This window comes from Delphinus delphis, chromosome 4 (genome assembly GCF_949987515.2).
Source record: "Delphinus delphis chromosome 4, mDelDel1.2, whole genome shotgun sequence".
NCBI lineage: Eukaryota > Metazoa > Chordata > Mammalia > Artiodactyla > Delphinidae > Delphinus > Delphinus delphis.
In genome coordinates, this window is record NC_082686.1 from 115,332,111 (window position 1) to 115,359,500 (window position 27,390).

Sequence of the window (27,390 nt, forward strand, 5' to 3'; positions counted from 1 at the left end):
AAATGTTAAGCATAGCTAGCATATGACCCACAAGTCTACTCCTAGGTATTGATATATACCCAAAAGGAATGAAATGTTCATACAAAGACTTGTACACTAATGTTCATAGCAGCTTTATTCATAATAGCCCAAAAGTACAATCTGTCCATCAGCTGATGAAAGATAAACAAAATGTGGTGTATCCACACGATGGAATGCTATTCAGTCACGACAAGGAGTGATGTATTTCTACATGCTGCAACGTGGATGAACCTTGAAAACATCCTGCGAAGTGAAGGAAGCTGGGTCACAAAAGACCACATGTATGATTCCACTTTCATGAAATGTCCTGACTAGGCAAATCCACAGAGACAGAAAGTGGATTAGTGGTTTCCAGGGTCTGGGGAAGGAGCAGGGAATGGGGAGTGACTGCAAATGGGTTCGGAGGTTTTTGTTTGTTTGTTTGAAGAGGGGGGGTGTTATGAAAATGATCTGGAATTAGGTAATAGTGGTGGCTGCCACTTTGTGACTATACTAAAAACCACTGAATTGTCCACTTTAAAAGCTGGAATTTTATGGTATGTGAATTACATCTCAATTTTTAAAATAAGGAAAAAATGACGCCGATGGAGAGGAGTTAGAGGAACTGAAACAATGAAATGGATCGCGAGTGTCGCCCGTCCCCGTCCGTCGCCTCCATCTGAACGAACTTTAGGCCCAGGAACCTGGCACCGAGAGGGCCTGGGGGAAGCAACGCTGGGGACTGGATCGAGGAAGAAACACGGCCCGGGATTCGAAGGGAACGCGGTTAAGGTGGCGGGCTGGGATCGCCTAGGTCGGGGGAGGCGTCTGCAGGCTCAGAAGTTGGCCGGGCGGGAGCAGAGATTTAAAGGCTGGAGTGCAGAGGCTCTTAAAGAGGCCCGGGCGAATTCCCATTCGGCGTCCACTTTAAAGCCAGCTCCGCCGCGCAGAGGGTAGGACCTGGGTAAGTGCGCGGGGCCACGGGGGAGGCGGCGGCGGGGTTCCGTGGCCGGGTCCGCTCGCCCTGCCGGGTCCGGGGCGCTCGGCGCGGATGGCCTGAGCATCGGGCCGCGCGTCCTGGGAATCTGGGGCCCGCGGGGTGTCAGGGTCGCGGCGCCGGGCCCGGCCCCCACTGCGCCCACGGCGGCGGCGCTCTATTTTTAGCAGCCGCTGTTGCATTATAAGGAATGCGCGGCGCGCCGGGCGACCAGGGCGCGCGCGGGCTGCGCGGTCGCTTTAAGGAGGCGCCGGGGCGGGGACAGGCCAGAGCGGCCGTCAGGCCGCGGGCCGGGAGCCGTCAGTCCGGCTGCCGCGGGGCCCGGCGGGCGCGGCGCTCCCTTCTCGCCGGTGCGGGCATGGAGGAGGCGGCCTGAGGCCGGAGCCGAGCCGGGCTGGAGCGCGCGGTGAGCGGTCGGGCAGGCTGGGAAGGGAGGGCACCCGGCCGGGCGCTTTGTTCCGGGGGGGAGGTGTGGCCGCCCCGGGCCCGGCCGCGCTCGCCACAGGCGGACTACGCTCAGGGGCTGGCGGAGAGTGGCCTTTTGCCCCCACGGCAGGCTCCAGCGTGACGGTGTGCGATAGAGAATTCGGAGACGATCGAGACCCCAGTGAGAAGGGCCTGCCCACCGCACAGAAAGCCCCTTTCATGGTAACCGCCCTTGGGTTCCTTGTCTGCCCTGGCGAGAACGCGCGGGGAGGTGGGCGGCGGGACTCGGGTGGATGGAGGCGGAGTTGGGGGATCTTTCCCCTTTTAAAATGGCGTTAACGAGGGCAGGGATCGGCCGAGGGAGTTGTCAGATTCATCTGAAAGATGAAAAGCGGGCTGCTTCATAAACCTTTGCTGCGCCGGGGGCCTGGGTCTCTGGTCACAACCAGGGCCCGGCTCATTCATTGACGGGAGCTGCAGGGGCGCCCACCGAGTGTAGGGCACAGTGCCAGTTACCGCGCCGCGAGGAAGGTAGGGGTGCAAACTGAGCGACAGCCCAGCGTGGTCGGTACTGGGATGAGGGAAGCACGAGGGCTGTGGGAGCAGACAGCGTGGAAGGGCAGGGAAGGCCTCCTAGGGGAGGTGAGGTGATGCCTGGCGGGAGCGTGGGCACTGGACACCAATTAGACTTTGTGGCTGGCACTGAGGTCTGTGCTGGCCAGGGCTAGAGCCGAGGCTGGAGAGGTGGAGAAGGGCCACTTCATCCCGGCCCTGATCCCCGGAGCTCTGGGACTGCCCCTCCTCCTCCCACCAGCGCCTACTCCGAGCAACCCTCCTTGGGCTTGAATGGTTCTTGCCCCTTAGGACTCACACTCTATCCTGGACCTGACCAGAGAGGGTGACTGACAAGGCTCAAAATTGTGGCCTCAAAAGAGTGACCTCCCCGGCAGCAGGAATGATAAGGAAATCTGACTAAAAGCCCTGAAGCTCCGCTGTAATAACAGCTGCCAGCAGGGCTGACACAGACCAGGCACTTGATGTGGATGTGCTTGTTCATCATTTGACAAGACTCCTGCAGAAGGGCTTTATCATGACCCCCATGTGCAATGGGAAACAGGGGCTAGAAAGAGTAACTTGCGCAAGATCATATCTAGGGTCCATGATGTAGACCCCGCAGCCCCTCAGGCCCCTCTTGTGAGGGTCTGGCTGACCTGGCCTGAAGGCTCCAGGTGCAGCTTGTGTTAGGCTTTGGCTCTATTGCCTTTCACTGGTTGGGTGAAGTGTGGGGTGGCGAGCTGCTGGTATTAATAACTGACACGTGTCAGGGGCTTTGCAGTGAACAAAGCACTTTCACCAAGACAGTTCTTAGAGTTTCTCCTACTTTTCTTCCCAGGAAAGAAACTTGAGCTGGCTAACATTTTTGTAAGTCTCCTAATTTCCTGTAAATCGCATGTCCCTGCTGACTGGGGCTGAAAATGTTCCATGAAAACATTCATGGTTTTGACCCCCAGTCTGTTCTCACTCCCAGCCAATTAGCTTTTCTGTCTGTGGTTTAAGGTGTAGTTTGTCCTTTCTCTGCTAGGTCAGGAAGGTTGGAGCTTTAATGCTCTGGGGTTTTCGAGGCACAGAGTCTGCCAGCCTCTTTGGGGGTGCGGGTGGAGGTTGCGTAAGCCGGGTGCTCTGATAGAAGCTGCCCCCCGCCTCAACATTTCCTTATGGGGGGGCAGTGTGGCCCTCTGCTGAACCCTGGTGGGGCAGTGACAGTCTTCCAGGGCTGCCAGCTCTGTTTGTATTTGCCACTACTTATGTTTTCACCTACCTAAGACATCTTTGTGACAGGTATAACTTTTATTAGCTGTAACCACAGGTATTTCACACTTTCAGTTGATCTGAGCTGCTTATAGAGAGGCAAGTCCATTATCCCTGGGGTTGGTTCCTGAGCTTGAGTGATCACCTGGCACCAGGGAGGACTTCTGGGCTCTGATGGACTGAACTAGCTCCTGGGGTGCCTGGTCCTAACATCAGCCTGATTCACATGGTGACCAGCCTGCTGCATCAGTGACTTCTTGGGGAAATGTGGCCTCCATTTTATATTTCACATCTGGTGTCATCATTGTCTACCAATGAAGTCCCCCATAGGGAGCGTGCCTCCCTGCAAGTGATTGAAAACATACCTGCTCATGAGCATCACGTAGTTTGCACAAACCATACACATGTGAACGAATTGGGAACACGTTCTTGTGCAAAGCTGGGATGTTCTCAAGTGTCCAAAGAGTGTGCATTGAGTTCCAGAGGCTCTGTACTTACCTGGCCGGGGGCAGGTATCTGGCTGGCTAGGAGGTAAAGTTACCTTTGTCTGGGGATGGGAAAAAGGAAGGAACTGGGTGAGCTCCCTGTGCCCGGGGCATCTGGCAGCTATGCATGGTCTAGAGGCTGAGCCGAGAGGTCGAGCTTTGAGAGGAATTTTGTTGGTGGACTCTGAGGCCTTGCCGCCCCTCACAGTCTTGGGTGATGCCACTGGGCCCCGTGGTACCGGATCAGTGCGGCTGCTTTTGGCTGCAAATAACGTAACCCAAGTCATAGTGGATTAAGGAGAGCTTAGATCTCCCAAAGATGTTCTCAGCTTTTGTGAAGTCTCTGGACACAGGGATGGGATATTAGAGCCACTTCCAGCAAGTTCTTGCACGGGACAGGCAGCCAAGAGGGCTGAGTGTTCAGAGCAATGATTTTTACCTTCTTGGGCCACTGCCTCTTTAACATGCCAGTGAGAAGCCCAAAGAAAAGTTCCTTGGTTGTATGAAGTTGGGCATTCAGTTTGGGAGATGTGTGGATCTCTGAAAATGAGCCCTGGATCCCAGGGTAGATCCCTTGCTTCACTGCTGTTCACTGAGGACCTACCTACCCTGGGGCTCTGCCCTCCCAGCCAGGCCAGCAGGCTGTCGTGGTAGAGCCGGTGTTAAGAGTGGAAGTAGAGCGGGACGGATGTCAGTTCTTAGCTTGTGGGTGGAAATCCATGCAATCAGCTAGTGGGTCTGTCTTGTGGAACTCTGACTGAGAGGGCAGTGCCGCCACCTCCTGCTTCAGGCAGCAGAGGATGTTGTCGAGGCCGAGGTGACAGCCATACTGCACTCCCTGGTGTCTGCCATGCATCCCCTTGGTGCCCATCTCCAGTCTTCTAGGTAGTGTTCCTGCTGCACATAATGAGGCTGGTCCCGCCTGTTCTGAGATTCCCCTGGCCTTCCACTGAGCCCCACCACTGAGCCAAGGGCCTGTAGCCCATTGGTATGATCCATGGCAGCTTTCTGCAGCCATCCCCCTTGTAGGGGTCATGAAGTAGCAGTGTGTATTTAGCTTTTTAATGTCGCTATCATTGTCCTTTAGTATTTTTAAAATTAATTATATGTATTTATTTTTGGCTGCGTTGGGTCTTCATTGCTGTGCGCGGGCTTTCTCTAGTTGTGGCGAGCGGGGGCTACACTTTGTTGCGGTGCGCGGACTTCTCATTCTGGTGGCTTCTCTTGTTGCAGAGCACGGGCTCTAGGCGTGTGGGCTTCAGTACTTGTGGCTCATGGGCTCCAGAGCGCAGGCTCAGTAGTTGTGGCACACGGGCTTAGTTGCTCCGCGGCATGTGGGATCTTCCCGGACCAGGGCTCGAACCCGTGTCCCCTGCATTGGCAGGTGGATTCTTAACCACTGCGCCACCAGGGAAGCCCTCCTTTAGTATTTTTGATAGCTTTACTCGGTGGAACCTGTTGATGGCCAGATGGCCAAATGATAGTGTGGGTCATCATTGGTTGTGAAATGACCTTCTGGGTCTCAGAGAGGCATATTTTCACCTACAGAGCCTGGCATCTGGCCACCTAAATGGATAAAACATCGTGATTTGGATCTGGGTTGTGTTGCTAATGAGAGTTTGGACGGTACCAGGAAGGGATTTGGCTGTGCAGTGTGTGGCAGTAGAAGGAGGGAGGGGGCATGGAGAGTTCAGCGCTGTGATTCAGGTCCTCTGTGACCGTTGACAGGGCCTTGGGAGAGTCCTGTGCTGCAGGGGCCCAGGCTCTGTCTGCGACTTCTCTGCCCCGCCCTCAGGGTTGTCATGGGGATTAGATGAAACACACAGATGAGAACATGCTTGGGAGACCAGAAAGGGCCGTAAGAATTGAGAGCATTATCAGTATTCAAGCAGCCTTCAGATAACAGAATCACGGACCCAGAAGGGGCCCCTGGAGCATATTCAGTCTCAATTCAGACCCAGGAGAGCACATTTCTCATAGTGATGAGGGAGATGGTTTCAGGTGGGACACATTTTAATAGTTATATATATATGTATATATACACATACTTCTGTGTACTATAAAAATACAGGTATGACATCAAACCCTTTTTTTTTTACTGGCTGTTTTACTCAGATTAAGGCTGAGTAAGAATTTTAAGTTAAAAAGTATGGTGATTTTAAGGTAAAGATTAAACCAGTAATAGTTCAGTAGTAGACAAATACAGCCCAAATGGGAAAGTGAGCCCTCGAGTAGAGGCTGGGAAACTTTCAACAGGGGGTCCCTCTGGTGCAGCCTGTGAGGGGCGGGTCTTAGCTGGACGCTTTCAGAGGCAGGGTGCTTGACGCCCCTTAAATCAGTTTACCCCATTTGGGGATTCACTTATCCTGGCAAAGTTCTTTTCTTTCTCCCTTTAACCTGTCCCGCTGGATCTGTGCCACGTGAACCTTGACAATCGTGCTTTTCTCCGGCACAAGCAGCCTGTGCTTTCTCCAACTGCTCCTCAGGTGGCATGGCTTAAAGACTTCCTCTCTGGAGGTCTACCCTCTCTCCGCTCCCTCCTTCCCGTCTCTTCCTTCCCTTCCTTCAGTGAAGACTTGTGGGCTGGGCTGCGGTAGATGTTCCGCATTGACCATCTCTAAGCCTCACAACAGTTTTGCTGTTAGCCTCTTACAGATGTGGAAATGGGGGCTCAGGGTGGTTAAGTAGGCATCCCCACGGCCATGGCCTGAGAGGAGCAGAGCCTGGAAGGAGTCTCACCAAGGTCTCTCTGGTCCTGGAGCACATGCTCCGTCTGTTACTCGGTGCTGCTCCCAGGACTGATGACTTTGGTCATTTGATGACACGCCCCTTCTCTCCTGGTGCTCATGGGACATGGCCCACAGGGTTCTGGCCATATATAATCAGTGCTGCAGTGGAGTGAAGGCCTCGTGAGGAGAGGGGACAGAGCAGTTCATGCACAGCGACGCTGTGAAGCAGCAGAAGCCACGGAGGTGCAGGCGTGGCTGGTTGGCAAGAAAGGCAGAGGGAGCCTAGATGGAAGTGGTTTTCCCCGACTCTCGTTAATCTCACTGTCAACCAGGAACCCCTCCATCATTTGTGCACTTGGTATATTTTTTAAATTTCAAAAATATAAAAGATGAAGGATAACATATAACAAGCACCGTGTACCCGTTACCCCAAATGAGCAGATGCGACCGTTTTGCCGGCACCTGATCCCTTTGGCAGGGCTTCAGCGCATCCTCGGTCAGGAGGCCTGGCTGGCTGGGCCTGCCCTCAGCCTCCGGCTGGCTTTTAGAGCCTTGCTCCGAAGTTTCCGTGTCTTGGCTCTTTTACCTCCACGTCCCCAGCGAATTCACTGAAAATGCCACCTGGGTCTCCATCAAGGTTGTCGATAGATCCTTTTGCTGCCTGAACTCACCCCGGGGAGGAATGAGTGTGCATCTCGGGATTGAACCTTTTTCAAAAAGTTCCTCTATCCGAATACATACTTGCCTTGACCACTGTGGCTTCAGGCCAGGCTGTGGAGCATCATTTAGTCAGAGCTGCCCAAAGCGAACTGTAATTTAAATGGTAAATGTATATATTTGGAAAAGAGAGAAGAAAACCCCATGATTTTCTTTTTATCATTAGATGACACCGACTTGTGAAGCCGCTCATCGTCAACAATCTTGAGCAAAATACATTTCTGGTCTAAAGTGCAGGACCGCTTTACAGGAAGGAAGACCAGAGTGCAACGTAGTACCTTTGTAATCCCTAACGTGGCCTTGCCAGCTCTCCCTTTCCTCGGCTCTCACAGAAAGATGGTGTCCCAGGTGTGTGGTCCCAGGTCCTCCCCTCTGCCAAGCTCTCCAGCTGCAGAGGGGGAAGCTCTCCTTGACTACAGGAGACAGGAGAACGTTTCTCCCCCAACTGTTTGCAGCCTCCTGCTACCCGCCCCGCCCCCGCCTGACCCCACTCCCGAGCTGGAGCCTGACGTGGCCCATTTGCAGGTAGCTTGGGCTTGACTTAGGGCAGTTAGCAAAGCACCACTTCTAAAGCTGCGCAGAAAAGATGAAAAACCTTCTGGAAAAGCCTTGCCTACCCAGGCAGATTCCATTTTCAAGGAGTCAAGGAGTTCAAACCGGGGACAGAGATGTGAACGAGTTTCGTAATAGAACACGGAGATCTGAGGCGTCCCCGAGTTTTCTTTACTAAGTGGTGAGAATGAGTTGAGATGTTTTCCATTCCCGAGTTGCCGACAAAGGATAACACTGCCTGCGTCCTTTCCCCTGACTCCATGGAGATGCTGCAAAAGCCAGCAAAGGCTGGGACCCCAAAGACCTCAGAAGGACCTGCTTTGTTGGGGTTTGTCTTGCAGTAGAAGCGGTCAGAGACTGTACCAATGAAGGCAACTAAGCATATTCTAAAGTCCATTCCTATTGGTTTATGCAAAAATACACATACATGTTATGTTGACGGCCTACTTTTTAAAGAAAAGCTTTGGTTTAAAAAGAATCTGCTATACGTACTGTGTGTTAGGCCGTCCCTAGTATCCTAACTACCCAGATTCAAAGTACAAATATTTGTAGGCATGTGGTGCTGTGTGGAGATCGCTGAAGATGCGCTGGAGTTGAGGAGGCCCACTCTCCGCTTAGGGCTGACTATTTTTAGGGGGGCCTGGGGACAGGTTCTTGCCTCCCCAAAGCATATTATATATTCACTTCAAGAGCAAAATTCATTTTAACTCAGTTCCAGTTTTTTTTTCTTCTTCTTCTTTTTAGCCTTTAGAACTTTAACACACCTTCTTGAAAATTCCCCCTTTTAGATGACCGCCCAATTCACCCCTTTATATTTTAAATCCGCTGGGAATGGAGGTCCCCAGGAAGAGGCGGAGGCAAATGCATCTTTCTTGACGAGTACCATTCTCTCACAAGGAGGCTCAGCAGCCCCAAAATAGCATCTATCATGTTCTTCTTTCAATGCCTGCTTTATTGTAACTGGAGATGATGGGAAAGGGTGGAGCCACGGTCCCAAAGCCTCGGGGGCATATATTAAATACTAACTTGTAGGAGATGTGTCTTCTCAGTGGTCCCTCCACACCCACATTCCTCAGGTTGAGATTCCCCAGGCGACAGAGTCAAAAAGGCCTAGCACTCCCCATATGCTCCGCACACCCATTCTCTTCCCGCAAAGGAAGTCAGGCCCCGGTGGCCTGCTGGCGCTCCCGGGAGCGAAGGTCAGCTGGCATCAGAGCCTTCCGGGCCACCCCACTCAGTGACCCCCGGCCCTGCCTGCCCGCAGTGGCCCCAGTCCACTTATCTGGGGCTGGGTGGGTGTTTCCTGCATGTTTGAGATTTTAAGCAGGAAATCAAAATAAAGAAACAAAGCCTTTGTTTTACTTCTGGGCTCAAACTGGGGATGGCTGGAGGGATGGAAAAGGGGAGTGGGAGCAGGTCACTTAGCACTTGCACCAAATAACCATTCTAATAAAGCACTCAACAGGGGCTGTTTTCTCCTTAGGGCTGGTGTGTGTGGATAGGAAAGCTGGGTGGAGGCCGGGAGAGCCTCTGCGTGGAAGGAGGAAGGAGAGGGCCCCAGGCAGGGTCTGGCACCACCAGCGATTGGCAGCCAGAGGGGCCTCGGAACCTCAGCCCTCCCTCCCTTCCTCAGAAGACCCACAGGAGAGTGGGAAGGGGCCCGGGCTGCAGGCCAGAGGGCCTCCCTGCTGAGTCTCTGCCCCCTACCTGTCCTCTGTGTGACCTTGGGCAAGTCCCCATCTGCCGTGGGCCTCCTTAGCGGTGTCTGTAATAGGGACAGTGCTGCTGTGACACATGTCTCAGGCATCCCCACCCCCCTTTCTCCTCTAGCCCGGTCATGCGGGGCCAGGCCCTCATCCCACATATGTGGACATGGAGAGGTGCTCGCCCCAATAGATCTTCATTCTTCCCCAAAGAGTTTCTCCCTGTGCAAGTTTTCTGAGTGTATCATTTATTTTTCTTTGAAGATTACGCAGTCGTTGATGGAAACCGTCCCCATCTGCAGTGTTTCTGGGGATTGCAGGGTGGGGACCATGCCAGCAGGCCATCTGAGCTCTGGGGTCAGCTGCCACACTTTGCGTGGGTACCATAGGCGTGGCTTCCTCATTCCCTAAGCCCCGCTGAGCCACGGCTATTGTACGTAACAGGCTGTCACCAAGGGCCTCTGAGAAAGGGGGCTGCCCGTAGCTTAGAACGGGGCAGAAGTTAAAACTGAGCGTCAGACACCCTTCCCTTGCCTGCTCACACCCTTGGAGACTTTCTCCCCGGCTCTCTGTCTCCTCAAGCCTAGTTGACTGCCATTTTCCAGGGACCAATTTTTCTGGGCACTTTCCCCCAGAACTTCTGAAAACTCCCAATTTCCATTACTTTTGACTATAGAGGAGTAAAGACATGGAGACAAGGCTGGGAGCCTACCCTTTTACTCCTGAAAAGAGCCAATAAAGAGCTTGTCTGAGCAAGAGGCATATGCACCCCAGACCTACACCGTGACCTTCTGCAGGAACCACAGCAGGAGCTGTGGGGTGGTTACTGTCACTGTTCCAAGCCAGGTCAGAGTCTTAAGTCGGGCTTTCCCAATGACCAGAGCAAACTCAAGTGTTAATCTTTTTTCCTTTGTGTTAGGACAGTGTTCAGAGTAGCTGTGAGGATTAGAGCTGATGCAGATCAAGATATTTATTGAGCATCTTCTTGGTGTCAGGCATGCGCTGGGCTCCAGAGATACAGTGGAGAATAAAACGGAGGATGGGCCCTGGCCTCCTGGAGCTGACAGTCTGGTGGGGAAGACACATTACATCATAAACAATTAGGCAACTGAGTGCAGCATGCAAAGTGCTGTCAAGACAGACAGCTGGGTGTCTAGGGAACTAGAGCAGTGACCTCACCTAGTCTGAGGTGCTGGTCAGGGAAGTGTGGCATGTGGTCAGGACATGATAAACAGGCATTCTAATGATCGGCCCTGGCCACAGCACTGGGCCTGATTCCACCTCCAGCTGATTGCTGCTACCCGTTCACCAAGGATAGTTTTGCACGGAGAGGTTTATACGTAATTTGTCCGAGGTCACACAGCTAGTAAGTGGCACACCCAGGATTCAAAACTGGGTCCGTTGGATTCATTTCCACGCTCCTGACATCTGCTCTGCCTCCAGCTTTACCCTACTTGGGCTCGTCCCCCCACCCCCACCCCCGCCCGATAGGATGTACCTCCACAGTTTCTCCTTTCTCTGCACCCCTGAAACAAGCCAGCACGGACTGTGGGTGGCGATCATTCCTCAGATCGTCCCGGAATAGAATGTGCTTCCTTGCTGAACCCTGGGGTGGCCCAGCGGCAGGAGCAGTGATCCTTCGGCAGGAGCAGTGATCCTTCATCCCGCTGGGTGGCTGAGGTCTCCCTGTAGAGGAGGCTGCGCTGTGCGCCTCGCGGGCTGAAGGTGGTGATTCAAAAGCAGCTGCTTCCTTCCCCTCCTGCCCCCGGTCCTGAGTGCTCTGGGGCAGCCTGGAAAGTAGCCTTGTGTGGCCCCAGGAACCCTTCTGTGCAATTTGGTGGAGGGGATGTTGGAGAGAGTTCCCACAACATACTTATGAGGATGACGATGATGATGACAGTAATAGTAACACTTTCTGTGCCAGGCACTGTTCTAAGCACTTGCGTGTATTGGCTTATTCTGTCCACAGAAAAACGCTGTGAGGTGAGGACGTAGATAACAGATGAGGAAACGGAGGTGCACACCCGGGTTGAGTGATTTGCCTGACGTCACATTCCCAGCAGAGGGGCAAATGCTTTGATTCATGACTTCTTATAAAAGTGCTGTATATAGAAAAAAGAGAGGTGGGCGGCCGGTCCCCTGGCCAATGGCGGCTTCTAGATGTCTCCTGCCCCTTGGGAACGGAGTAGGTCTGCCCACTCTGCCCTTTGCCCCCTCTGCATCCAGGACTTGCTGTCTGGCCTGGCCAGGCTGGGTAGGAGGGCAGGAAAGATGCAGCCACTCTATAGGGTTTGGGGAGAGAGATGTGAATAGTGGCCTCCTCCCCTTCTGGAGTTTGGCAGGGTCCCTGAGAAGACATCCCTCCCCACCTCCAGCCTGGTTCAAGCCTCCACAACAAGGCGGCTGGACCCTCCCACCCTGGTCCTGCTTCCCTGGACTTTCCCTTTGCTGAGGAAAACCCCACACCTCCCCGGCCGCTCATTGCGCCTCGTGTTCAGGAAGTTTCCCTTTTGTTTTGCCCCAGCCCTTCTCTCTGCAGTCTGCTTACTCGTTTCGAATGGGGATTGGGTCACCTCTCCTCACCTCAGGGAAGGGCCTAGATCCTGTTTCTTTCTCATTTTGGGTCGAACATAAAATTTTTCACATTTTTCATTTATGATGTTTAACCTTTTGAATACAAACGATGGAAACAAATCAAAGCAGTGGTCATTTTTGAATGTGCCTTTCTGCCCTCTTCCTCCAAGGGCTCTGCCGTGCTCCTGGGGTGGCTGTGTGCTCTCCCCCAGCTAAAGACGGCTAGACCGGAAAGTTTCCAGGCTGAGTAAGCCCTGCAGCTGCTCCGCAGTGTCACTGCCACTTCCTTTAACCTCACACCTCTTTGCGGCCGAAGCTAGGCCAGGCCAAGGCAGTGCCAAGGGTCGTCTGCCTCGGAGTGGCCACACCACTCAATGCTGGCATGCTCGAGGTGGCAGGGTAGCAGCAGGTGCCCTTATGGGCTGCCTGCCACCCACCCCAGGGAGGTGATTTATTTGGCTTATATAATGTGTAAAACTTTTTAATTGGTAGCCAACATGTAAAAAATCATTTTCACATAAAAATTAAGATTTCTGGCTACGCTTTAAAAATTTTGACTGTCTGGAAGCCCCGTTGCAGATATGCTTCTGTCATGGCGGTCAGGTGGTGGAAGGTACCAGTGGCCTCCTGTTTACCACAGGCCCCACTGCTCCCTATTGCCTGTCCCTGTCCCCTTCTCTCATTTATCGACCTGGCCTCTGCCTACACATGAGTTTGGGGTGTCCATTTGTCTCCTGAGTCCCTCTTTCTGCTATTGTAGGGTGAAGCAGTTGAGGTAGTGGGTCAGGTAGGATGCGGGGGGCTGGAGTTTAACCGTTCAGCCCTGGCAAGAAGCGTCCATCTCATAGGCAGGAGGTTGCTGACACAGAGGGAGGCCTGCCCCCGGCATCCAGGCCTTCCCTTTGCTGTCTGTCACCACCCCTGCCCTTCTCCTGGGCTGCTTACCTGCTGCGCTGGTGTGAAGCCATAGGTTCCAGGAGGCAGCAGCTCTGGGCTGGGGCAGCGCTGAGGGACAGCCTGTGACGCTGTGCTCCGGTTGCCTCCACTCGGGAGAAAGACAGTATGAGAACCTCTGCCTTGATGCCATCAGGGGGTTCTGGGGACGGGGTGTGGCATCCCCAGCCCGAAGGCAGGGATGGTCAGGGAGCTGGGCCCTGGGACCTACAGGGGGCTCAGTGCTTGGGAGTGTGGCTGACAGGGAAGGACCCCCTTACGGTCACCCACTCCTCCTCTGGGCTGGTGCCCACATGGTATCTCCCTTGTGAGGGCCACCACCCCACTTCTCTGTGTGGCTCACAGCACTTCAGCCTACCCGCCACCCAAGCAGAATCCCAGCCAACTCCCAGGGTCACCCCTGCATTTGGGGAATGCAGACGGCAGACGCCGGAAGCGTTTCTGTGCGGAAAGCTATGCCAGGGCTCCAGGGTGACCCCGAGATAAGGAAAATGAAGCCCAGCCTGTAGCCCCCAGCCCCACCCCCGCGGGGAAATGTGACAGTAAAACAACTCCCAGCTCCTAGCTTTGAAGGGAGAAGAGGCAGCGTGGCCATGTGGCTGAGCCGGGAGCGCGTGGTCACTTGCAGGCGGCGATGCGTGGCATGGACAACCCTGGAACCTCGGGGACCTCAGGGGCTAAACAGAGCCTTCTCCACGAGGTGGCTGTGATGAATCGGCGGAATAGCGGCTGCAAAGCACTCTGGCTGCCACCTGCCACCTGGCGGCACTTCGTAGACGCAGGCAAGGCGGCTCAGTGGAAGGAGGCCTGGGGAGCAGGAGCGGCCGGGAACGAAGGGGTGGCTTCGGGAGCCTGGGGCGCAGGGCGGCCGTGCCTCCTAGAGGGAGTGTTTTCGCAGGCCGGGGAGAGTGAAGAGGCAGTGCGGGCAGGCAGCATTCCCTGGCAGACTCCGTGAGGCCCTACGAATTGGGCACCGCCCCTGCCCCCAAGGACGCCGTACTAGGAATCAGTGGGAGAGAGGCTCTGGGCGCCGGGGACGTGATGCCGGGCAGCTCAGGGAGGGCCCGTGGGGAGAGCTTCAGGCTCCGGGGCGGTTTCCGGGAGGAGCACTGCGCCCGGGCTCGGTTGAGGGGTGGCTGCTCTGGAGTGGCGGGAGGGCGGCGCCAGTGAGGGGGGCCCAGGCAGAGGGCAGAGCCAGCCACGGAGGGAGATGTGTCACGAGGTCTTGGCCTGGGATTTGAGGTAAAGGGATGTTGGAGCTGGCGGGGGAGGCCGAGGAGAGAGGGGCAGGGCGGGCTGGCGGGGGTCCCGTGTGCGGGGTTGAGCCTGAGCAGCCCGGGGTGTGGGGGGCTTGCAGGAGCCCCTCCTCCAGGCATGGGCCGAGGGAGCAGCTGAATCAGGATGCGGAGCTGGCTGCCAGCCTTTGGGGAGTCTGAGAGCCTCACTTTGGGGAGCCCCAGAGTGTCCAGAAGACGACCCTCCGCATTGGGGTGATGGCCAGGGTGACTTTCCCAATGGGCATGCTGATGCCGGCCTGAGGCTGGGAAGCTCCTCCTCAACTGCGGGGGGGACTGCCCGGCCCTAGGGAAATCGGAATGGCCCCCAGGACTGAGAAGAAGAATCCAAAGATAAAGCCGCTTCCTCCTCTCTGCCCCTCGAGGAAGCTGCGGGCCGGGCGGCAGCCCTGCCCCTCACCCCTGGACTGAGTGCAGCCCCAGCCTCCCTGTGGTGGTGGGACACGGGGACACAGGGGGCCGGGCATTGGGGTGCGACCTCAGCCCGTGAGGACGTGGGCCTGTGAGGGCCAAGCGGCCAGGTGGCAGCACCCCCGTGGCCCGGGGATGCCAGTGGAGCACGTTGTTCTGAAGGGTCGTGCGGACCCTGAGACACCGAAGCCCCCGTTAACCCCTCAGCCCGGAGACCCCCGCAGACCCACCCAGCCGCCTGGGCTAGCTGGGCGGGGAGTGGGGCAGAATTCTAGTTTTTAGCTGTCGTCTGGATGCCAAATCCCAGCTTCACCCTTTCCCAAGCCGTGCCCTTGGGCACATGCCTCAGCGCCTCTGACTCTGCTCCCCGTTGGTAAATGGGGAGGCCAAATGCCACCCCACACAGCTCTGCCTTTGGGCCTTTGTGGCCATGCCAGCTCCGCCTGCGTGACCTTCCCGCTCCCACCGGCCCTGCAGCCCTTTCCCGTCTGCTTCCCCTCTCCTCTCCTCTGAGCTTCTGGAGCCCTCAGTTTGTCCTGTGCGAGTTATGCAGCGTCCGCTGGGCTTTTCTGGCTGGTGAACTTCACTGCGGTCATCAGAAAGGGCTGTGGGCCTGCTGGACCGTGCAGCCTTCCAGTGAGCCTGCATGGCGCGCCTGTGGGGAGGGGAGGGTCCGGGGGCCTAGGGGTCACGTGGGGCCCCTGTGCTCCCCACCGCCTCGCCCTGCAGCCCCTGCGCTTGTTCCTTCATCATTCTGTGCTGAAGAGCAGCCACTGCGTGCCCGGCACTGTGCTTAGTGCTCTGGAAACAAAGACAGACGCCTCCAGATGTCAGGCAGCCAACAGGAGCTCCTCCCCACTCCCCTTCCCCCCGCACCGCACACGTCACACATTCTGCGCTCCAGTCACATGTGTTGCTTGCAGAACTTGGCACCTTCTTGGTTTTCCACACCTCTGTGCTTTACAGCTTTGCAACTTCTGGTCCTCACCTGGGATATGCTTGTCCCTATCACTTCCCTTAGCTGATACCTAGTTGGCCTTCAAGACCCCATTTTGTCATTGCCTCAACCGGGAAGCTTTCTGCAATGCCTCCAGGCTGAGTGAGATGCCCCCCGCTGCCCCTGTGCTCCCACTTAGCCTTGTATACTGTAGTCCTCTGTCTGTCTGCCCCTCCCCCCCCCACACCCCATGAGCCCCAAAGCCAGGTGCTGGGGCTCATTCATCTCCGTCTCCCCAGCTCCGAGGACCAGGCACATTGGAGGTGCTCTGGGAGTACTGACTGGACGTGCAAGTCTCCCGGATCTGACCCTCTGTGTGTACTGGGGGAAGGGTGGCCAGCACCGGTGGCCTGTCCACTTTCCTCCTCCTGGATCATTCTCCTCTGGGCTCAGGAAAAATGGGCCCTTTCTCATGTCATGTGTCCTTAACAGGTTTTTCTTTCCAAGGATAAATCCACCAAAACAGGAGGAACCCAGAGAGGGGCTAGGCTTTAGGATGGAGAGCACTTCTGGGTTTAAAGACCAGAGGGAGAAACCGTTTCATGCCGAGTTCCCAGCAATTTGGTATCTGCTGCTCAGTCTATTCAGTGAACAAGCATCTCCTGAATATTTGGGGAAATGTCTTTGAGGAGCTTAAATCTCCTTCATCATTGGGTCAGCAGCATGCGGGGCTTGTCGTCCTACAGCATGGCTGCAGGAGGCTGCCCCCCAAGGCGGAATGGGGGAGCTGAGACCAGCTGGCAGATGGGCGTGAGAGCGCCCCGAGGACGGAGTGGCGAGGGGCTGAGTTCCGTTGAGCTGTCATCTGTGGAACCAGCCAGTTTGCAGGGCATAAGCTCAGGAAAGACTCTGGAGAGGCAGGAGGGCTTCCTGCAGGAGGAGGGACGTGAGATGGACTTCGAAGGATTCTGGTGTTGGTAACTCCCTGATGTTTATTGAACACTCTCTATGGGCCAGACACTGGACCAAGCAAATAAATGTAGCCTATCATGACCACCACAAGTCAAATGCTGCCACTGTCCCCACTTTTACAGAAGAGAAAACCGAGGGACAGAGTGTAAGTAACTTGCCTAAGGTTGCAGCTGTGCGAGTTCCTAGCTCAGGCTCTTTGGTGAAGGGCTCCAGTTGAGGCGCCAGCCCCCAGCTTGGCAGGGAGCAGCCGGTGTGTAGGACCACAAGGAGACAGGCTGGGGCAGGGACCAGCACAGTGGAGAGGGGCCCGACAGGGGTGCTGAAATAGGAGGTCTCAGAAGCCCCTGGTGTTCCCACAATGCTGGGCAGCTGCCTGATCCCTCAGCTTTCTCCCTGGTCCTCAGGGCAGGAGCACCTGGCGGTACCAGACCTGTGCCCTATTTGTCAGACTTTGTCCCAGTTGGGATGGGGGGGGTGTCTGTTCCCAGTGACTAGTATTTACCCTGGGTGCCCCTTGGGCCCTGACCTGCTCGGCTGCTTCTCCCACAGGGGCAGCAGTCCGGCCTTGGAGGCCTCCCTGACTCTGACACCACCTCCCTGGCTCACTGCTGACCTCTTCCCAGCACTTCGGATCTGCTGCCTCTGGCCTGGCCCGCGTCTGCACCCACCCACCACTCTGCCCCACGAGAAGTTGCCTAGCCTGACGCACTGGCCGTGGGCTCTGGAGCCACACTCTTGTGGTTTTAGATCCTGGCACTGCTGCTTTCTAGCTGGCTGACCTTAGAAGAGTTACTTTACTTCTTTGTGTCTCAATTTCTTCAATTGTAACACGGGGACAAAGTTATACCTCATAGGGTTGTTACGACAACTAAATGAGTTAATTTGGTAAAATCTTCCAACAGCATCAGACACATCGCCTACGTTAATTAAGTGCTCCTATCATTTTTAACATGATCACCCTTGTAATTATTATAGCAGGTCATTTCTGGGACTCATAGCGCTGGGTTGTAGATGGCTAAGCTCCAGGCTCTGTCAGGAGGTACTCACACACTAGCAAGTAAGACCCTAGTGTTAATAGTTGTGATATAAGGAAGCACGTGGTACTTGGGGTTCGTGAGTAAGGTCAAGGGCCTGGCTTACTTCAGGCATTGGCCTTTGTCTGGATCTCAGGACTCCTGTCTGATATTTCTGCCCTGCTGTCAGCAGTCCAGGTGTGATCCTGGCAGAGGAGCTTGGATTTGATGGGGTAGAAAAGCAGGGGCTGATGTATTACCCAGAAGACTTGGGTAACAGAGTTCTCCAGAGGTAGCCAGGCAGGCTCCCCCAGAAGGTCCTGAGCCCCTCCCATGGAACAGGACAGCCAGTAGGTGGGATGTTTTGGAGGGAACCTAAAGAGTAGTGGGTTCGATCTGGGACGGCAAACAAGTTTCCTCTCCGGACCAGTCACCTGGTTGTGGCTGCCAAGGGTGCTGCGTTGAAAAGGGTTGTAAGACTGAGCAGGAAAGAGGACCACGATGGACTGTGGTGTCTGCCATTGGCGCTGGGAAAGCGGGGGAGGCACCCATGCCACATACCATCCAGACCTGCTGATGTTTAAGGTCCTGTACAGCATAAAATAACACACGGTTGGATTGGTGGTTAAATCTTAATAATCAAGTGAGCTGAATGCGCTGGCTTCCCGGAGGGGTTGAGTGATGCAGTGACAGTGCTGGGCTGGGATTAGCAAAGGTGGGAGACAAAGGGCAGAGCAAAGTCTTAGGGAGGGGAGAGTGGAGCCTTAGGGATGCCAAGTGGCCTAGACCCCTGGCGGGGCCGCACGCCACTTTTGCACAGCCTGCAAATCAGCAGCCCTGGGGAAGCTGCCCATTTCTGGGAATTGTGCAGAAGGGAAGGGCAGCTCCTGGAATGCAGAGCCGTTTCCTCCACATGGGTTGGGTCACCCCCCAATGTATCCTCATCCCCCTGCACTGGGCACACCCAGACGTCACAGAGATGAGATTAGCTTCCCAGGGCTGATTCAGCTCAATGTGAATGAAAGTCCATTCACTCTCCCAAGAGCTGCATTAATAATGAACGTGTCCCCCTCTTCCAGCTTTATTTACCAGACAACTTGTAGTTTGACAGATGGGGTTAGGGGAGGTCTTTAAAATAATTAGTATGGAAATAGAGAAGCAAAAAGCAGTGAAAACTAAACCTTCAATTAAGTTGGTAGCATCTTTGGGAGAGGCTCTGGGATGACCACTGCCACAGCTCCTATAGTCAGAGAAGATAAAGAGTGCCCTGTGGGTTACGAGTCACAAAGACAGTCAAGGAAAAGTCCTGTGATGTTGCAAAACTAATGACCGAAAGAATTCTAGGCAGTGCAACACGACGGTTCCAAGCCTGACCTTCGGTGTCTGATCCACCCACTGCTGATGCCCACTAAATAGTGGGGGTTGTTACTGCCATGTAGCCTCTCCTGGGCACCTCTTCTTCTGGCTAGGACTATGACATCACTTCGGAAGTGGTACTTGGGGGATGGGGAGCATGGAGAGGCCAGGAAGCCCGTGAGCCCCTTGACAGTGTCTGCAGCCAAAGCCATTTCTTTTACCATGTGCCCACTTAGAAAAATGGGCAGTGTTCTGGGCTGTTCTTCTGGGAAACAAGCTCTCTAGAAGCCCTAGAAACTGGGAACTTGGGGAGAAGGTGGCAGATTTGGTAAGAGATAATAACCACTGGGCACTGCTGTTTTGGGGGGCTGCTGGGGCCCACTGCTGTCCTAGGATTTGTTACTATGTTGGGTCCTCCAGCAGCCCTATGCGTTCAGGTGCTCTCAGGGCCATGGATGGGGCAAGCAGGGGTCCAGATCACTAGGCTCTACCACATTGCAGGGAGCCCAGGGGCCCAGCTGCTTTGCACATCAGTGCAAATATGCCCTCAGTGGGGGGCCCTCCATTTCCCCCCCCACCACTGGGACTGTAATTACACATTCTTGAGGGTCCTGTTCTGTTTTATAGATGGGGAAACTGAGGCTCCCTGAAGTTAAGAAACTCGCTTCACGTCACACAGGGAGTCCGTATCAGAGACACAAGTGGAACTCAAGCTGCCTGGCTGAAGAGTCCAAGGCTATGACTGACGCTCCACCCCAAGCTGCCCCCCTGAGAACAGAGGGGGCTTTGCACAAGGCTTCCCAGGAGGTCTCAGGAACTCCCTCCAAGCACACTTTGAAAATTGCTGGGTGAAAAGGTTATTCTGGGGTCATGGGTCCACCCAGCCCCCACTTCCTAGGGACACGAGCCTACCCCTGTCCGAAGGGAGGGTGTCACGCCCTGCTTATTGGGCCAGTATGGAGTAGTCAGTCAGCGAATACACCCTGAGGTTCCCACGTGTTGGGCCCTGCCTGGCCCTGTGAGAGGTCAAGAGAATGAGGAGACGTGGCTGTTGTCCTCTTGGAGCTCCCCAGTTGCTGGGAAGACGAAATCTGCCTTTCAGGAAACAACTTCAAACCAAGCAGGCCCAGGGTGCTAATCGTGGGGAGAGAAAGGGAGCAAAAGACAGTCACCAAAAAAGTTTATTTCTCAGCCGAAAGATGCCTGAAGTTTTCGTATACACGTCATTAAAATCGTCGAGGCAGTGATACTGCCTTTTAGAGAGAAGTTTCCAGTATGAGCCGGGGTTTGGGTTGCTCGGGCACTGGGAAGGGCTCTGGGAGCGGTGGTTGCCATGGGAACCAGCGCTCGGCGCCTCCTCCGCCCAGGGGCTGCGGTTCCAAAAGTTGGTTTCTGAGTGGAGTGGGCTGTCTGGAACCTCGGAGCCATTTCCCATGGAAACAGTGTTCTAACTGATGGGTGACGTTGCCACACGAGCCTATTTAATCTGACTGCAAGGGAGCTGAGGTGGCAGCGGGGCTTCTGATGGGGGCGGGGGAGGAGGCTGGGAACCGCGGAGCCTCAGAGTGGAGGGAGGGAGGGAGACTGTGGGTCCGCCTCTTCTGGGAACAAAGTAAACAGGGCGAGAGAACAAACATTTGAGCACCTTCTTTAAGCTGGGCTCGCCTCATACATTTTAATTTCCCGCTTAGAGCAATCCTGCAAAGGATGATTCTCTAGCCAACTCTATCTTTCAAGTAAAAAAACTGAGGCTGTGAAAGGTTAACTCGCCCAAGGTCGCTCAGCTGGTGGGCAGGAGAGTATCAGGCACGGAAAATTGGTGGCGAGACTTTAAAGGGAGCCCCGGGCCCACCTTATTCCACCCTCCCACCTCGAAGGGGCCATCTATGACCCCCAAATGGTGAAGAACCAGCGTTCTAGAATGATCTCCAAGGTGCCATCTAGTTGAATAGACTGGAGAGGAGAGGGATGTCCTAAATGGAAACAGTTTGCTCCTTAAGCACCGACCAACATTTTATCCTGTGGTGACTTTCGTCATAGCCTCTGGTGACTTTAAAAATTCTTTCTCCACACCACGTGAGATCAGCCGATTTTGTAGGAGTGTGGTGCACGCCCCTTGGCATTTTGACTGCCCTCCCTGTTTACAAAGACATCATTTTAGTCAGGGATTATTTCGGGGGAGGTTGAAGACTGGAAAAACATGTGCATGAAGAGAAGATCTGGCCGAGAGCCCTTATAGATTGAGGGGTTTTCTGGACTCATGGTCCCACCTTTGTAAACCTGGGCTCACACTTGCTTCCAGGAAGGGTCTTATCTGTGTGATCCGTCTGACTTGGGAGAAGGAGGGAGACAGTCCCAAGGCCTGGCTGGGAGAGCTGCCCCCGAGCCCTCTGTGTGGGGAGGCCAGTGCTGTGGCTGGTGGGTTGTCTGATGGTTGTTCAGAAAGGCCATTGTTGGGCCCCCAGTTCCTCTAGCTGACGTCTGTCCTTGCCGATGTGGTGCTGGGCCTTGGTGATCCAGGGAGGGACGAGATGCATCCCTGCCCTGTTGTGTACAGTAAGTATAGAAAACTTCAAGTGTGGTGGTGGGCTCTGCACCAGGAACTGTGGGGCACGGGGTCGAAGGGGGTGCCTCCCGAGAGGCGATTCTCGGCCTGGGCCTGACCTGTGAAGAGGTGTGCGCTCTCCCCAGGGCCCCAGTAGGAGGTGGGGTGGGCAGAGGGCTCCACAGGACCACAGGGCACACTGGGGAACACAGAGTTGCTTGGGAGAGAGTAGTGTCAGAGGCTGCAACGTGGGTCCCACTGGAGAGGTCAGCGATGGCAGCCAGTGACTGCCTTGAATGTCCAGTGAAGGGGCGAGGACTTGACCCATCAGCCACGGGAAGCACTAAAGGGTTTCTCCCCACGAGGGACCCAGTCCAAGGTTTGTGTTAACCGTGCGTTCTAACCCTGTTCCACTGAGTCTGAGGTGGGAGGGAACCCCAGATTGGCCCCCCGTGGTCTCTCAGGGCCCAACTCCTGAGTGCAGGGCACTGTGAAAGGAAATCAGCCCTCATCTGACCATTTCCTGCCAGCTGCCTTGCTTCGCAAGCAGAGGGCGATTTTTTTCAAGTCCCCAGGTGGTTCTGCTGTGGGTGGTCTGAGCACCGCCTCAAAGGTTGGTCCTCTATCATATTTACTAGTGTATTTCTCATCTTGTTTTATTTTGAGAAGAAAATCAAGGGAAACGGTTTTCCTTCCCGATACCTTCCCACCCACTTAGTATTTTTTTATTCACGTTGCTGCCAGCAAGAAGGGAAGGGAGCTTTCATTTTTATTTATTTTAATTTTTTTTATTGAGGTATAGTTGATTTACAATATTATATTAGCTTCATGTGTACAACATAGTGATTCAAATTTTTTATCGATTATACTCCATTTAAAACTATTATAAAATATTGGCTGTATTCCCTGTGCTATACATCATATCCTTGGAGCTTATTTATTTATTTTTTACATCTTTATTGGAGTATAATTGCTTTACAATGGTGTGTTAGTTTCCGCTCTATAACAAAGTGAATCAGTTATACATATACATATGTTCCCACATCTCCCTCCTGCGTCTCCCTCCCTCCCACCCTCCCTATCCCACCCCTCCATGTGGTCACAAAGCACCGAGCTGATCTCCCTGTGCTATGCGGCTGCTTCCCACTAGCTATCTATTTTATGTTTGGTAGTGTATATATGTCCATGCCACTCTCTCACTTTGTCACAGCTTACCCTTCCCCCTCCCCGTATCCTCAAGTCCATTCTCTAGTAGGTCTGTGTCTTTATTCCCATCCTAACCCCTAGGTTCTTCATGACATTTTTTTTTCTTGATTCCAAATATATGTGTTAGCATACGGTATTTGTCTTTCTCTTTCTGACTTCACTTTTTTTTTTTTTTTACGGTACGCGGGCCTCTCACTGCTGTGGCCTCTCCCGTTGCGGAGCACAGGCTCCGGACGCGCAGGCTCAGCGGCCATGGCTCACGGGCCCAGCCACTCCGCGGCATGTGGGATCTTCCCGGACCGGGGCCCGAACCCGTGTCCCCTGCATCGGCAGGCGGACTCCCAACCACTGCGCCACCAGGGAAGCCCGAGCATTTGTATCTTCTTGGAAGGGAGCTTTAAAAACAGCCTCTTTCATAGGCAGACACGTTCACGCTGGCTTAGTGTCACCATCCTCCCCAGGCTAGGACAGCAGTTCATTTTTGTCTCCCTCACCTCCCCTCTGGCCCCTTTGGACCACCAGCTCTGTCACGTGGGAGAGCTCAGTGTGTTGAAGGCTCAGCTTAACCCCACTGTCATCCCCACCTAGGGGGGATGGGGGAACCAGATGCTGGGGCTCAGCTGGCACCTGGTCCTTCTATCCCGCACCAAAGGAGTTATAAATCCCCACTTGAAGGAGAGGGAATCGCACATTTTCAGGTGGCCCGAACATTTTATTTGGTGGAAATATTTTTTTTAACATCTTTATTGGGGTATAATTGCTTTACAATGGTGTGTTAGTTTCTGCTTTATAACAAAGTGAATCAGTTATACGTATACATATGTTCCCATATCTCTTCCCTCTTGCGTCTCCCTCCCTCCCACTCTCCCTATCCCACCCCTCCAGGAGGTCACAAAGCACCGAGCTGATATCCCTGTGCTATGTGGCTGCTTGGTGGAAATATTTTAATACTGTTCAGCTTTTCTGATACACAAATAGAACACATGCTTGTTGTAGAAAATTGAAAATCTGAGAAAGTGTCCCTAAGTCCCCTGTAGAGACAGCTACGTGCCAATCCTCTCTATGCCTAGAACCACCCTAGACATGTAGATTCATAGATGGTAGCTTCATGGAAGTGTAATCATATGTACTTGCTGTTTTGCAGACTGGCTTTTTTTTCTCCCATGTATATTATAAACCTTTTCTAGGCTAGGGAATATCGTCCTTCTGAATGGCCATATAGTATTGCATTGTATGGATAAATTTTTCTTTAACTTGCCCCCCAGTATTTAAGTTATTTCCGTTTTTACCCCTGTTCTTAACATCTTTGTACACTTGTCTGATTACCTCCTTAGACTACATTCTCACATGTGGTATAGCTTTGAGAGAGGATATGTCTGTTTTAAATTTTGATGTATTTATGCAAGTGTATTCTCAGTCCAGTTTGGACAGATTTACATTCTCACCCACAACGTGTGAAAGCGCCTACTTTCCCTGCCACTGCAGGGAAACCCTAAATGTCAACATCAAGCTTCAGTAACTGCAAAAGATTATGCAACGACTCTCGCCTATAGCCCCATGCAAATCAGCGTGGCCACATAACCTACATTTGTGTCTAACGTCCTTTCTGTTGAAATCTAGAACGGAGGACTCTTTTAGAGCTAAGAACAACTGTGAAAACCCAGCCCTTTAATCTATTACGTAAGGAAACTATGGCTCAGTCAGTGGCCTTCCCGAGCAGCAGTGATTGCACACAGGACACACGGTTCGTTGTCCCCTGGCATGCTGCCTGCCCCCCTACCCTTCTATGAGTCCTGAAGCTACCCAGGAATGGCCCTACCAGAGGTGGTTTGTGCTTTTCCCTAGTTAGCATCTTAGGTCCCTGGCAACACCCTCAAATTGTTCTTTAGGTGACTCTCCTCCCTCATCCCACACCAGTGTTTAGCCTTCGGTGCTGTCAACCTCCTCCTTCTGGAAACCCTGGGCTTCCATCACTGTGACAGATCCTGGTTTCCCTCCTATTTTTCTGAATGCTCCTTCCATGCTCTCTGCCCGCCTCTCCTCCTGGGTACTTTGTGATGCAGTTTCCAAAGTCACTCTTCACTTCTCTGCCATCACCTCTACACAGTCAGTCCTTATCTGTTCAGGCTCAGTTGCTCTTTAGGATCCTGGTCGCATATTTCCAGCCCCTGCCTAGTCAGCTTAGCTCAACGTCTCTCAGCCTTGGCACTATGGACATTTTAGGGTGGTTAATGATGTGTTCTGGGGGTGTTTTCCTGGGCATTATAGGATCTTTACAGCATCCCTGGCCTCTGCTGACTAGACGCTGGGAGCACCCACTTGGTTTTGGCAACCAAAAATATTTCCAGACATTGCAGATATCCCTGGGGGACAAAATTGCCCCTGGTTGAGAACCACTGCCTTAACTGGACTCAACGTCATCAAAATAAAACTTATCCCTGATCCTCCTCTTCTTCCTCCCCAACTAAAAGAGGGGTTGACCAGATGTCATGAGAGTCTAACACGACTTTCTGCATGATAGAGGCCAAGGAGATCAGAGAACAGAGCCAGGATCACAGAATTCTGAGAGTTGGAAGGGGCTCAGAGACGCTGAGCTCAGCTGTGCTAAGCTGTTGTGACTGTCTTTTCCTTTAAGCTCAGACAGCCTCCCATTCTTCTCAGCACCACAGTCCAATGACCAGAGTTGATGTGAAAGGCGAACCTCCTTGCCCTCCCTGCTCAGACTAACGCCCACGTGTTTAACTGTACAGGACTAGGGTGGAATTTGATGGTGGAAAAACTTCGTTGACATGGCCTTTGGCTGGTTAAAGGCCGTGTGGCATTATATCCCCAAGACCGGGCCTGGCACATAGTTGACATTCAGTAAATGTTTGAATAAATCATTTTAACAGTTATTGTCTCTGGGTGAGAGACCTGGGGTAGCACTTTTCTCTTGCATGTCTTCATTTTCAAAACTTTCTACAACTGGGAGTATTTGTTAATCTGTAAGAAAGGAGGAAACCCCGTGAATATTTTCCCCTGAGTCAGAGAAGAAGAAGCCCCCTGTCTCATTCCACATATCTTGCCTCCCCAGGTCTGACCTACCAGCAACATGGCGACCAGTGCCGTCCCCAGCGACAACCTCCCCACCTACAAGCTGGTGGTGGTGGGAGACGGGGGTGTGGGCAAGAGCGCCCTCACCATCCAGTTTTTCCAGAAGATCTTTGTGCCTGACTATGACCCCACCATCGAAGACTCCTACCTGAAGCATACAGAGATTGACAACCAGTGGGCCATCTTGGACGGTGAGACGCGATGCAGCCCTGCCTGTGGGTGGGGCGTTACGCGGGGGTCAGGGAAAGTCGATAGGCTTCAGCAGGACATGCCAGTTTCTTCTGTGTTGCCATTATGGGATGGTTGGTATAAGGCTGTGTATGTTTTCCAGGGTGAATTCTGAACAACTCTGTGGAAACCAAAATGGGTATTCAACAAAGAGGCAAGGCTAGAATCAAGCCAACTCAGTGATGTCATGTTTATTTCTCTCTCATCAGAAGCTCTGATTAACATTTATAGATGTCTCTAGCTAGTTAAAAAGGGGGAAATCAATTTTTTCTCTTAATAAACATAGTTTATTTGATAATTGTCCCTGGGGTGGGGTGGGGAATCTTGCATCTGACATTGTGTTTCTAGTTTAGTCTAAGTTGGTCTGGAGTAGCAGTTCTCAAAGTGTGGTAGCCAGACCAGCTGCAGGGGCACCAGCAGGAAACTTAATCGGAAATGAAAACCCTCAAGCCCTACCAGTTCAGAAATTCTGAGGGTGGGGCCCAGCAACCTGTGTTTTAACAAGCCCTTCAGGTGATGCAGTTAGAGAACCACTGTTCTAGATTCTTACTGATTCTTACTTTATACCATCTGAGTCTCGAAACAAAGAGCCATTAATCATAGAATGTCATTCTATGACATTTGAAAACCACGGGGATACAAGTCCTCTCTCAGACATGTGATTTGCAAATGTTTTTTCCTAGTCTTTGGCTTGTTTTTTATTCTCTTAACAGTGTCTTTCAAAGACGAGAGTTTTTAATTTTGATGAAGTTCAGTTTATCCGTTTGTTCTTTTAGGTGACTCTCCACCCCGCTTCGTGTTGTGTCTGAGAAATCTTTGCCTGACCCAAGGTCGCAAAGGTTTTCTCCTATGTTTTCTTTTAGAAGTTTAATGGTTTTAGGTTTTATATTTAGGTTTATGATCTATCCTGAATTAATTTTTGTATATGGTATGAGGTATGGGACAAAGTTCATCTTTTTGGTATATGGATATGCAGTTGTCCCAGCACTATTTGTTGAAAAGATTGTCCTTTCCCTACTGAATTGCCTTTTTTGTACCTTTGATGAAAACTGATTGTCCATATATTCTGTTTGATCTATTGTCTGTCTTAACACCAATAGCACACTGTCTTGGTACCTGTAGCTTTATAATAAGTCTTGAAATCAGGTACTGTTAAATCTCCAACTTCATTCTTTTTCAAAGTTGTTTTGGCTAGCCTAGGTCCTTTGCATTTCCGTATGAATTTTAGAATCAGTTAAATTCTAAGGTTCTAGATTTTGATTGAGATTGTGTTGATTCATATTCGTATGGATGAATATGAGGAGAATTGACATCCTAACAACGCTGAGCCTTCCAACTCACGAACACAGTATCTCTCTCCATTTATTTAAGTCTTTTTTAATTCGCTT

The 27,390-nt window shown here is 53.0% G+C and overlaps 1 protein-coding gene across 6 annotated transcripts in view; it reads left to right on the top strand.

Moving 5' to 3' along the window:
• Positions 1-857: 857 nt before the first annotated feature.
• Positions 858-27,390, top strand: part of MRAS (muscle RAS oncogene homolog) — a 57,081-nt gene continuing 30,548 nt past the window's right edge. The window contains exons 1-2 of one of the 6 annotated variants that reach the window (XM_060011317.1): positions 858-964; positions 25,755-25,965. In XM_060011317.1, coding sequence (XP_059867300.1) covers positions 25,773-25,965 — 193 coding nt within the window. In that variant the 5' untranslated portion in view covers positions 858-964; positions 25,755-25,772. The other 5 variants (XM_060011319.1, XM_060011314.1, XM_060011316.1 and 2 more) reach the window with 5 other exon arrangements.